Source organism: Papio anubis, chromosome X, assembly GCF_008728515.1.
Source record: "Papio anubis isolate 15944 chromosome X, Panubis1.0, whole genome shotgun sequence".
Taxonomy (NCBI): Eukaryota; Metazoa; Chordata; class Mammalia; order Primates; family Cercopithecidae; genus Papio; species Papio anubis.
The window spans coordinates 89,828,779-89,842,437 of record NC_044996.1 but is presented as its reverse complement, the minus strand read 5'-3'; the positions used below and the strand labels follow the sequence as shown (position 1 = coordinate 89,842,437).

General features: G+C 36.6%; 1 protein-coding gene and 1 pseudogene across 2 annotated transcripts in view; one reads left to right on the top strand and one right to left on the bottom strand.

Annotated features, from left to right (window-relative positions):
* The first annotated feature begins 2,721 nt into the window (after positions 1 to 2,721).
* The window catches only part of NBDY (negative regulator of P-body association), a 69,317-nt gene continuing 58,379 nt past the window's right edge, over positions 2,722 to 13,659 (top strand). Inside the window, exons 1-2 of the mRNA XM_021932545.2 lie at positions 2,722 to 3,076; positions 5,537 to 5,673. Coding sequence (XP_021788237.1) covers positions 2,841 to 3,047 — 207 coding nt within the window. The 5' untranslated portion in view covers positions 2,722 to 2,840 and the 3' untranslated portion in view covers positions 3,048 to 3,076; positions 5,537 to 5,673. The remainder of the gene's footprint in view (positions 3,077 to 5,536; positions 5,674 to 13,659) is intronic.
* Positions 10,608 to 11,067, bottom strand: LOC100998624 (annotated as a pseudogene). Its single transcript, XR_641949.2, has one exon. The product of XR_641949.2 is annotated as a cytochrome b-c1 complex subunit 7 pseudogene (transcript).

Genomic DNA, 13,659 nt, shown 5'->3' with positions numbered 1-13,659 from the left:
TGTTCCCCAAAACACCTATAGAAATAAAAAAATTTAAAAATTAAAAAAACTTTAAAAAGAAAAGCTAATTTTCAAAAGAAATCAAATTAATCAACCAACTTCTCAATTTAAAAAACTAAATGAAAACAGTTTACTATCACTCAAAGGTGGGTTTAGTTTTATTTTCTATTGTCATCTTTTGAGCATTGTAAGTTATGAAAGAGAGTTGGATCTATAGCACTTCCCACATAGGCCTCTATGTTCCTTCAACCTAACAGTGCCCTCTTCTGGCTTCATGATTCACATTCAGCTGATTCATTGATGTTGGAAAAATGTTTAACGTGAAGATGATGGGAAAAAAACCTGTTTTGAAACCTGGAATAACAAAGGTTTTAGGTCTCCTTTTTAATATAATGAAAACAAACAAAATTCCAGTTGCAAGTATAATAGTGATTTCCAGCAGCTGGAAGGAGGGTAAAATGGAGTTGTTTGATAGGTATGGCAAAGTTCTGGAGATTGGTTGTACAACAATGAGAATATACTTTACCTTATTGAACTGTACATTTAAAAAATGTTAAGATGGTAAAGTTTATATTATGTATGCTTTACCACAAAGCATAAAAACAAACAAACAAATAAATAAATAAATAAATAAATCTAACTGTGGTATAAATAGTCCATGTTGATAGAAGCAGCTCTAAATTGGGACTGTTTTCACCTCAAGTCAAATGTTTACCATAAATTAAACCTAGCTGGAGTTGATAAAATTTTTAATTCCTGTTACTTTACTAACTAGGTGCATATTTCTCTAAATTTGCTAAAATTATCGCTACTGAACAACTTAATTGCAACTCTTAATGTCTTTAGTCTTGAAGATTTAGAGACCTATGTAAAAAGACTGTGAAATTGTTACTTCATTTACTTTAATAAATAATAAAATATTCTTCAGTTTCTAAAAAATGAAGACTCCAAGGTCTGACTTGTATATCTGAGTGGAAGGCATAACATTTCACTGAGATGAAAGAAAAAAAAAAAAACTAGGAAAGGAGCAAATTTGGTGGATTAAGGATAGAACAATGGTTCTCAACTGGGGACAATTGTGTACCCCAGGGACATCTGGCAATGTTTGGAAATCTTTTTGGTTATCACAACTCGAGGAGTAGGGAGTAGTACTGGCATATAGTTGGTAGAGGCTTAGCTTAGGACATTGCTAAGTGGTAAACTCTGGCTACCACTACAAAGATAGATTTGGCCTCAAATGTCAATAGCACCAAGGTTGAGAAACTGGGTTAGAATCTTCTTCGCTGACTTTGACCACTTTTTCTCAGCATTTGCAGCAGACTTCTTTTCTTCTATCTGTCTCTAATTACTCAATATTCTGTTTTTAGCTCAATTATCTTTTCTTTAGATTTTCTCTTGGGAATATCATCCATTCTCTTGTTTTTAACTATCACCTCTATGTTGCTGACTCCCATATCAGTATGTCTAGTTCCAACTACTCTTCTAGCTCTAAAATATTGCCTCTCTCAATACCTCCCTCACATCTTTTCATTAAGCTACAGCTACATCTGACTTTTCTGTCTTTATTAGTAGCATTTGGTACAAAACCACGGGGTCATTTATTTCCCAAATTTTTAGAGTACCTAATTTGTGTAAAGGGCTGTGCTGGTTACTTGGAGGAAGGTAGAAGGGTGGAGATAAGATAGTTATAGTAGTAAATGCTTTACATGTATTATCCCTGGTTATGGAAACACTTTTGCAAGGAAAAAATTATGGCCTGGAAACCAAAGTTCCAGGAATTTAAATAATTACTTAAAGAGCTCAGAGCTTGTAAACAGCAGAGTTTAATAGGCACTTCTACTCTGGCATTAAGGACTAAGCTCTCTCCATTTAAAACAACAAAAAACAAACAAACAAAAAACACTGAGGACAAAGCTGAAAAAGTGTGATCTAGTTTGTCCATAGCTAAAGGGAGACGGATGTGTAGGCTATTTTAATAATGAAGGTCTAAGAAGTTCCAGAAGCCTTTTCTTCTGAGACACGTGGTACTTTCTTCTGGTTACCATAAATCATAGAATATAACATATCATCAGTGGTAAGATGGGTCATTATTTTCCATACCTACAAGAAAGGAAAAAAAAGCTGTCAACTAAAGTATAGTGTACCATCAATTGTTAGGTCGCAGAGATTTCTTAGATATTCAAATTTGGGGAAAAATATAGTAAGCCTTCAAAAATTACAAATTTGCTTAAAAAAAAAGAAAAAATGATCTTAGATTCTATGACATACGGTGAATTCGTTTTCCACATTCAATTTCCATGGTTAGTGCTAGTGTGCTATTCTGCACTTTAGTCAACTTACATGTTTGCATATTTCTTTTTAAATATTTGTAGCTATTTTCATAGCTCTGTGATGTGCATCTGCAGCTGGCTTGTAAAGCTCTTCAATAATTTCTTTGGTTACCGCCCACCCCTGCATCCCTCCCACTCATATAAGCCATTCAGAGTTTACTACTTAAAGGTAAACTTGAATTTCTTCTCATCTTAAAATTGCATAAATTATATGAAATTCTCAATAAATTTATTTACATTTGGTGGGGGTGGGGCGCGATGGAAAAACACTATGTTAAATAATAACATCGGTTTTTAACACCCATCCTAATAGAAACGTTAAAATAGAATGGGGTAGGGAGGAGGGGTGGAGGCGGAGAAGGGATGTACGTCTCAGGATACAGGAAATACGGTAAGAGCGAAACAGGAGGAAGCCAGCTCTGTGCCTGGAGGGGACCCGCCGCCATCTCAGGTCTCTTGGCTTTGCCAGGGCCCACCGGAGAAAACTGAGGCCCCGTTTCTATAATCCTTATGGGAGACCAACCTTGTGCCTCCGGGAGATCCACTCTCCCACCTGGAAACGCACGGGAAGCCAAGCCTCCAAAAAAGCGCTGCCTCCTCGCTCCGCGTTGGGATTATCCGGAAGGAACTCCCAACGGAGGTAGTACCACTCTACCCTCCGCACCTCCTCCTGCATCAGCCGGCCTGAAGTCGCACCCTCCTCCTCCGGAGAAGTAGAGAAATAAATTTCTCCCACCGTAAACCAGGTCAGATTCTTTCTCATCTAGGTCGTCTAGGCTCTTTGAAACTTATTTGTGCATTCTCACAGATATCCTTCCCCTTTTCCCTGTTTTTTCCATGATTTCAAAATAGAAGAACATGCAGGGATTAAGCAGCTCTTTCACAAAATACGCTTGAGTGAAATGATGGATATTTAATGACATTAAATAATTATTTTTAATATTTTAGATGAAATACTTGTAGTTACATTTTCTAAGAAATAGACTTGAATGTTCTGATTTGCTTGAAAGTAAGTCATTGGTGCCAAGGTGGAGGGAAGGTGTAATAAAAATGTTCATGAGTTGATAATTTAAAGCTGGATGATGTATATGTGGGGATTTATTGTATTATTCTCTCTACTTTTGCGTGCCTTGGAGAAATTTTTTATTTAAAAAAACGATGCCTGGTTCAAGACCAATAACAAGCATCTATTGAAGGCCAGCCTTCCGAAGTGTATGTCTTTCTCTGTGTAAGGCAGGAGAGTTGAATAATTTTTTTTTTTTAAAGCAACAATGTGATAGTCAAATCCAAGTGCCATAATGTTTGCTTGTTCAAGGTATTCAGGAAGGGTGGAGGATGGACAAGTCACTGCCTGGTAGTAATCATGAGCTATCAAAAAGGAGGGGGTGGGGCAGACGCGGTGGCTCACGCCTATAATCCTAGCATTTTGGGATGCCGAGGCGAGCAGATTAGGTCAGGAGTTCGAGACCAGCCTGGCCAACACGGTGAAACCTCGTCTCTACTAAAGTTAGAAAAATTAGCCAGGCGTGATGGTGGACACCTGTAATCTCAGCAGCTCTGGAGGCCAAGGCAGGACAGTCGCTTGAACCTGGAAGGCAGTGGTTGCAGTGAGCCGAGATCACGCCATTGCTCTCCAGCCTGGGAGACAATAGCAAAAAACTACGTCTCAAAAAAAAAAAAAAAAAAAAAAAAAAGGAAGGAGGAACTTTGGGTGGACCTTAAAGGTTGAGTGACATCTGCCATGTGGAGGAGCAGGGAATGCTTTTCAGTCTGAGGGTTTCCAGAGAAAAGGCAGAGTTCTTCTGGAAACAGCTTGGCTATAATTTTGAATCTACAAGAAGGACTTAGGAGGTGAAGATAAAGTGCTTCAGGGCCTTAAATGTTATGCTGAGCGTATACTTCATTCCAATATCCATCAGGCGATACTATTTGTATTTTAAGATTCCTATTCTTACTATCAGAAAAGGAATCTCTGATATTTAGATGAACTTTATAGAATGCAAAATATAAAACTGAATCTGACCCAAGTTTTATAGATCCTTTTAATTCAAAGGAGAGAAGCATCTTTTTTTCATTCGTGCAGTAAACCTTTATGAAGCCCTTGCAATGGGTAGGAATTATTCTGAGAGCTATAGGGGATGGATGGCCAAGGCCTAGTACATAATAGGAGTGAAACAGATATTTCAATAAATAAATCAATGAATGATGGGACAGCATTGGTGACCAAAGAAGTTTTAGACATTGGGTTCGTTGGTAATGCATAGAAAAAAAAAAAATAGAGCTCTATTTTACTTGAAAGCATCTCCCTGTCATTCCACACAGCTTTACTGCTCACATGTTTACAAACTCTATTCAAAGGGGTGGTGGAGTGGAGGGTTGCAGGGTGTAGGGATAATATTGCGCAGATAGAAAACAAAAGAGCAACCCCCGGCGCAGTGGCTCACGCCTGTAATCCCAGCACTTTGTGACGCCGAGATGGGCAGATCACTTGAGGTCAGGAGTTCGAGACCAGCCTGGCCAATATGGCGAAACCCGTCTCTACTAAAGTAAAAAAAAAAAAAAAAAAATTAGCCGGGCATGGTGGTGTGTGCCTGTAATCTCAGCTACTCGGCATGCTGAGGCAGGAGAATCGCTTGAACCCAGGAGGTGGAGGTTGCAGTGAGCCGAGATCGTGCCACTTCACTCCAGCCTCGGTGACAGAGCAGGACTCTGTGCAAAAAATAAATAAATAAACAATTTTTAAAAATATAAAGAAAAAAAAAGAAAAGAAAAGCACAGAACAATAAGTGCAAGAACTACGTAATTTCCCCTCCAAGTGATTCAAATCACTGAAAATTGTAATAATAGCCAATATTTACTAAAGATTTATGTGCCAATTTTCTAAAGGGCTTTGCGTGTTATCATTTATTTAATCACAACTCTACTAGAGAAGTTTGTATAGGCCAAGGGAAGTCATATGACTTGCCACAAGTTACACAGCACAAAGTGGCTGAGCTGAGCTTTGAACCCAGAACATTTGATTCCAGAGTTTATGCTCTAAACTACTATATAATACATCCTTTCTAATACTATGTATACAACTGTTTTATAGGAATATGTCATTGAAATTGAGGTAGGGGAAGGATAATGATTTGAGGAGACCAGAGGACAAAGAGATGGACAAAAACAGAAAAAATGATGTCACAATATTTTTTATTATTTTTCAGTCTTTGAACGATTGCAGTATGACTCCATTTCCCTGGTGCATTCATATAATAGTTCACCTGGTGAAAATAATGAAGACTATTTACAATGCTACCCTGCTTTTTCTGATGTCCTGCACCTGGAAGTTGTGCTTTTTAAGGTAATCTCTTTACCAAAAATTATTCGGAGGAGGAAGAGAAAAAAAATAGTTGGTTTTGACACATTTAAAAGTAGCCAAACAAAACATAAAAAGATAGCAGCAAATGATAAAATTGAAACTGTATTCTACATTATATGAAAACATATTCATAATAATAGTGTAATCTGAAGAAATGCTTTGTTAGATTCACTTGTAATTACCTTATAGTTTCTATTATTACTGTGAAATATGCCATCTTTTTAACTATATCTTCTAATTGCTTCTAGTAAATGGGAATATGATTAATATTTTTGTATATTGATTTTATATGCTGTAACCTTCTTAAATTCTATTTATTCTAATAATTTATAGATTTTCTTGGATTATCTGTTAATTAATTATGTTTTGAATCATGACAGTTTCTTTCCAATATTTCTTTAGCTTGTATTACTGTGCTAGCTAGGATCTTCGGTACAAAGAGGAACAATATCATTGGTAGAGGATTTCCTTATTTTGTTCCTAAATTCTACAAAAGTTTCACCTCTTTTAGTAGATTGTCTTTCTCAAGTTAAGAACTTTTGTTATATTCCTAGTTTGCTGAGAGGTTTTATTACAAATATTATGAAGTTTTTTCCCGTCTATATGTACTGCCATGTTCATATCCTTTTTTTCACCATTAATATCACACTGTGACCATGAGGTAAATTACAGTAATCAATTTTCTAATGTATTTCTTGCTTTTGCTTTCATCAAGCCTCATCATTGGATATTTTGTTTCCTATTTTAATCATTTTGACTTTTATTTTTATATTGAACTTTCTTCTACTTTGCTTTTGTTGTTCTTTTTCTAATTTATTGAGTTGGATCTTTAGCTTCTTAATTTTCAATGTTCTTCTGTAAAATAAGAATTTAGAACTATAAATTTTCTTCTACCACTTTAGAAATATTTCACAGGCTTTTATATATAGTATTTTTATCATTCAACATTTATTATTTTTAAATTTCTCTTATAATTTTTTTGACCCATGAGTTTTTTTTTCAATTTGTAATCATATGGGATTCCTTTTTTAAAAATTATATTATGAAATCATTACTCCCATTCTAGTTTAATTTTATCTTTTTTTCTGCTTTAATTTTTTTGATATCTATAGACTTTATTATGTGCTCCTTATATAGTCATCTGGTATGTTTAAAGAGTGAGCAATCATATAAAAGGAAATATGGTCATAACTGATTGAAGTAATAAAATCCTGAAACTAAATAACTCATAATTAATTGCACAACATATATTAGATTTCATTACATCAGTATACAGCTTAGTAGTAAGGTCTCCTAATGGCCATAAACCTCTAAGGTGTTGTCATCCTGAAAAATGAAGGAGGAGAGAGAGTTATTGGGGTGCTAAATGGAGAAATCTTCCATAGTGCTGGTGTGATGTATCCTAAGTTGTAAAGTTATAGGGCATCGCCACCTAGTGGCAGAATTTCATGCCTTAAAGGGACTTTCCTTGTTTTCCAAGGAGCAATGTGTCTTGTTCACTTTCTAACCATCCCTCTCTGATGCTGTCCTTCCTAAAATCCATGCCTCCTCCCACACAGTGTAAACCCATCTGCTTTTCATCCATCAGTCTGTCAAGGATTTGGTTATGCCAATTTTTATGTTCACCCAACTTTTTAATTCCAAGTACTTTGGTTATTTTCAAAGCTACACACAGGATGCCCATATTTTTAAAACTCCATCCTATTTGTGAAGGATCATTACTTTGGGCTTTGGCCCAGTTTTTATTCTTACTGCTGAATCTTTTCATAAGTCAAAATTAGTGCAGAGTTAATGCTTTAAAAGAGAGTCCTTAAAGTAAATAGCTAAATGAAATAATTACCAAAATGTACACTTTGGATGTATTAAGATTCTAGAATTTAAAAACAGGAAAAGGTCCCATTAGTGAAAATTCCATCACTAACCTTTTGGTACCACTTGTAGAGCATCACATAAATATTCAGACCATGATAGCTCAGTGCAGGAATGTTACCAAATATTTCCATGCAATCTGGAACTAGGACCAGAGTTGGCAATTGGGGGTCTGAAGTCCCAGCATCCCTTATGCTGCTTCCTACACCTTGACAACAGGAAAGCTGAGTGATGCTAGGTAGTGCACTACAACAGTGAACGTAAGCCAGCCATCTGTTTTTCGCAAAGTATAGTAAAATAGAAAAACAGAACATAGACCACTTCAGAGTACAAACATATCCTTCTTCAAGATTTAGGAAAACCGTACATTCAAAACCAATCTCAAACTTTAAACAATAAAAGATATCAAACATTTTAAACTGTACAAAGCAAATTAGCAAGATTTTAATGTTGGCAGTTTTAAAATGTCACCTATCCAAAACACAAAACAGGGAGATAGCCAAGTCTTAGCTCCATCCTAATCAAAGCTGTCATGCAGATCCAGTTCCACTCTTCTCATCTCCAACAGGTACTTCACTCAAGCAGGTGACACCCAAGGGGAGTAGACGGACCAGAAACAAGAGTGCCACATAGAAGGAAGAAGAGAGGGGACCTTGAACCTTAGCTACTGGTTAGCTATTCAACTTTGATGATATTCAGCATTTTCCCAAGTTATTATTTCTCGTTTCTCATCACATAATTTACATTATGCATACTATGTGCCAGAGACTGTTAGTGCTTGACATGTAGTCAGTTAATTTTCACAACTGTGTAAAGTAGGTTTCTATCATTAGCTCTATCTTAGGGCCAAAGAAACGGAAGCACAGAGAGGTTAAATTGTATTCCTAAAGCACTACACAGTTAGCAAATAGATTCAGACCTGTACAATCTAACCCAGAATTAGCTCTGAATCACTCTACCATTCTGTCTACAGGACGACAAGCCTGTGTGTTTCAGGCACTCTCATGGTGATTTTTCACACAGGACAGCTTTTGATAATAGAAAGGCCCTCTCTTTCAAATGAAAGGACTTCACTGATGGATTAACAAATTCTCACCCATTCACCTATGTGAGTGAAATACTAGATCTACTTTCTTAGTCTTCATAACAAGCAGGACGATAACCGTAATTTATAATCAATACAAAACATTGATTTAGTGTTCAAAGAACTTTTGCACACTTGTTCTCATTTAGACGAGTGAAGTAATCTGGAGACATAGAATAGGCATTCACTTTGGCTTTAGGAAGAACTTTCACAAAATCAGAGGTTGCCCTACATAATACCACACTTTTTACCTTGAGCAGGTAGATAGCCTGGGGGTTCCGTTATACCTTAATCTTAGTCCATTCTATTTGTTCCCCTGTCCTTCAGCAGTGCCCTTAGACTTGCTTTAAACATTAATCGCATTCGTAAGCATGGTTTCTAGGGTCAGAACCCAGCCTCCCTCCACCCACCCAGCTCCCTACACACCTTGACAGTGCTTTTTGAGATGCCTCAGTTCTAGTCTCCTTGTAATTGTGCACAGTACATGTCTGAACAAATAGACCAGAGTCCTGCAAAAGTGATCTTGAAATCACAATTAAAAGAACCTTTGGAGAGATCTACTCAGGAAAATTTTCTGAATAGACAAATGCTTTTAAAGGGGATTCTAGACAGTCCATCTTCTCTGCCTCCTTCTGCAAAGTAGGACTACACTAAAACCTTGTCACAGTGTGACCTGAGCAAAACCATTATCAAGTGATCTAGTCATCTTGAACCAGACAGAAGAAAATTGACATGATTTCAAGATAGGTTTAGAAAAATAATCTGACTAGCAAAAAAAAAAAAAAAGGGGGGGGGGGGTGGGATTCTTAGGGAACTTAAGAGGCTTAATATTTTAGCAAAAATTTAAAGATGCTCTTTATGATACACACATTTCTCATTGCTTTACAAATTTTAAATGTAACTCAAATTTGTTTTTCACACCGTTTTGTTATTTGAGGTGTAAGGCATTCCTGCCGCACACAGCAATGACTTGTCCTGGAAAACCAGGGAGGCTGCAGGTCCTACTGTTCCTTCTCTACTAGCTGTGGCTCCAGACTCTCACCTCCACCAAAGAAAGCATTTCAGAATTTAGGAGTGGAAATGATGACAACATTGAATAATTCTAATTTTTTCTTTTTTTTTTTTTGAGATGGAGCCACTGTCGCTCAGGCTGAAGTGCAGTGGCGCGATCTAGGCCCACTGCAACCTCCACCCCCGTGGTCAAGCAGTTCTCCTGTCCCAGTCTCCCGAGCAGCTGGGACCACAGGCGCCCGCCACCACGCCCGGCCAATTTTCCGCATCCCTCGTAGAGATGGGGTTTCACCATGTTGGCCAGGGTGGTCTCGAATTCCTGACCTCAGGAGATCCACCCGCCTCAGCCTTCTACAGCGCTGGGACCACAGGCATGAGCCACCGCACCTGGCCAGTGATTCTAATTTATATTTTTAAAAATTACCTTACAATCTTAAAACTTTTAACTGATTAGTATCCAACCCTTAAACTTTATAACAATCATTTCCAAAGTGGAAAAGTCACTGGGATATGGGGACAAGTATGATTTGTCTTTGTACTTCTATTTTTCTAGTGTCTACTTTTTATTTTCTAGTCTACATGTTAGCACAGGAGTATATATATTACTTAAGTATACCTATGTTGGGGTGCAGACATAATTTCTTTTTAAATGATAGGATGCAAAATCAAATCTATTCAGATAGCAGTGAAGAGGCTGTTTCTGAATCCTGGCAAACTAGGGGATGCATACCCCCTTCTTTTATTTAGTAGCTTCCATAAGGATGTAACTTACTGAAGTTATATCCTTCCATAAACTGATAGGCTATCTAACCAGTGAGGAAAACTGATAAAGTGTCCTCTGAGCTCCAGAAAGCACTTAAACACGACGGAAAATATCTTGAAAGTTTGGAAAACAAATTTAACAGTAAATGGATTCAGTAGTTATTCAGTATAAGGTTTGGAATTCAAAAACTCCAGCCATTACAATAGACATTTATTTAAAGTAAAACATCTGCAGACCAAATAATTCTTAACATTGTTTGTTTCAGGTTTGACCATCTTCATAACAGCTGCATCCACATACTTCAACTACTTGATTACTTCTTTGCCCATTCTTCTCTTTCTTTTCTTTCCCGAATAACCTCTTTCAGATACAGTTCAAGGTAGAAATTTTCCTCTTCATATTTGGTCCACTGCTCTTTAGGCAAGATCTGATGCTTCATGGTCAGGTCCAGTGCCCTCTTAATGTGAAACATCTTGTCATTATAAAGGTTCTCAGGAAGCCTTCTTATGGCTTGTTTTATGTCTTCATCCTCATATATTGTATCATCTCGCATTAATCTCAGTTTATTGAATCCTGCAGCATTGTAATACCATTTTTTAATACGATCCAGCCACTTGCCTGATGCTGAAATGGCCTGCTTGCCAGCCATTTTGACTTGCTTTAATTTTTTTTAATCCTTCTTATAACAAGATACAAAAATTATACATTGGCTGCTCATCCCAACAGAATTTGGCAATAGAAAACATTTTCTTTCATTAAATACATAGAAAAAGTGTGGTTATTGATATTGATGTAGTTATTATTGAATTTTGTATTCATGTTTTTAAATTTTTTATTTTTATTTAATTTCACACTTGAAAAACTGGGAATATTACAAAGAACTCCCAAAGTGCCCTTTACCCAAATTCACCAATTAACATTTTATCACGTTTGCCTTATCATTCTGTTTTTCTCTTCCTCTCCTTCTCCTTCTCCTATTTGATAGTAATTTGCAAATATCATTCTCCTTTACCTCTTAATATGTCAGTATGTATTTCCTCAGAGTGATGATTCCCTCTTATACATCCTCAGTAAATGTGTCACAATCAAGAAATTTGACATTGTTTCAATATTATAATCTACGCCATATTCCAATGTTATCAGTTGTCCCAATAATGTCTTTTATGGTTATTTTCTTTCCTTGGTCAAAGTGCTAATCCAAGATGATGCATTGCATTTACTTGTCATGTCTCTCCAGTTTTTAATATGGAACAATTCCTTGACCTTTCTTTGTCTTTTATGTGTGTAGAAAAACAAACTCAGCTTCTGTCATTATATTCTCACAACCCCACTTCTGACGCTGATTGTGTGGAAAAAAACAGTTTTTCTTTGGCTCTTGTACCACAACAACCAACACAGAAAACTTGTGACCAAATGTATTGGGATTTCTTCTCACCAACAAGCAAGTAAACAATTCTGTAGTGGACACCAGCTGAGTGTTCTCCAATCCAATTCAATTCTGAAGCTATCTTCCTGCAGAAAGTATCAGATCCCACAGACTGAGGGCTTAGTCCCACGAGACTGCCTCAACTTTAGACATCAGTTTCAAATCTGGGCCTCTGGACCTTTTAACTGACCTGCTTCAAGTTAGGGTTCCCGCAACCCTTCTCTTTAGACTCAAATAATTTGCTAGAAAAACACACAGAACTCAGGGAAACACTTACTTACATTTACCCCTTTATTCATAAAGGGTATTTTAAAGGCTACATATAAACAGCCAGATGAAGAGATACATAGAGTGAGGTCTGGAAGGGTACTGAGTACAGGAGCTTCCATTCCTGTGGAGTTGGGGTGTGCCACCCTCCTGGCATATGGATGAGTTATTTTTCACCTTTCTACAATCCTCCACAAATTCAGTTGTACTTTGTCCTCTTGTGCTTTTTATGAAGACTTCATTCGATAGGCACTAATGAAACATGAACAGCCATGTAGAAATGTGACTGGACTAAAGGGTATGATCTAATACCAATAGACTTGGTGGAGAAACCCAGCAAGGCTTGCCTGTTCAGATTCTTCTTGGCTTCTTTGTGCAGCATTCCTTCCTCCTGGGTATGGGGCAGGACTCTTTCTGAAATGGGGGTCTTATGACCCACAGTCAAACTAGATAGGTCAGAGAATTTCTTTACATCCAGCTCCAAGACAGAAAGCCGGGTGAAGATTAGAGTGTATTTTTAGTTTCTATGGCTTGCCTTTGGGAGAAAAAAAAGCAGGTAAAAGGAGGGCAGGAGAAAGACAGAGATTCTGTTTTCTGAATCCTAAAGTGCCCCAACATTATACATATATATACATACACACACACATATATATATATATATATAGACTGTCTCTCACTTTTATTTCTCTGAAGCTGTTTCAAAGCTGCTTCAGGAACCAAAGACAAAAGACCAAATACTTTAACAAAAGATGTGCTTATTATTTTAGTCGCTTAGGAAATAACAAGAGATTTGGGAGTTATGAGCCAGGAACCATGGACAATTTCAATATATATATCACAATATCACACATTGGCAATTGGCTCTTGTGTAAATATAGGACACTTATTTCATAGATTGTCCTTTAATTTAAATTTGTTTGCCATTTCCCCATTATTTAGAGTACGCATATTAGCGAAAGCACCACAGAAGTGAAATGTTGTTCTCAGGGCATCATATTGGTGGCACATGATGCTGGTTTGACCCTCTAGTAGTAAAGTTAACTTTGATTACTTGGTTAACATTGTGAATAGTTGCTAGATTAATCCACTTTACAGTTACAATTTTCCTCTTTATAATTAATGATTTTGCTGGGGATACTTTGAGACTGTGTAAATATCCTGTTCCTCATTAACTATCATCCACTAGTTTTCAAATCCATTGATAATTCTTGACTGAATCAGATATTGCTATGATGAATGCAAAATGGTGATTTTCAAATTCCATCATTTTTATTACATTTATTAGTTTATATTCTACATCAATGTAGAGCTTTTTCTCCATTTATTTGTTTATTAATTACTTTGGACACATAGATTTTTACTTTATTTTTAAAATACCCTGTTGTTATTATTTATTTTAATACCCAAATTGTCTCAGATTTAGTGACTGGCTGCCCATTTAAGTTGGCTCACCTGTCTTTTGACATGTCTCATCATTCTTAAACACACATTTTACTTACTTTAAAATTTTTTTACTTCCTTACTTTCAGGCTTGTGTTTTACTTCCTA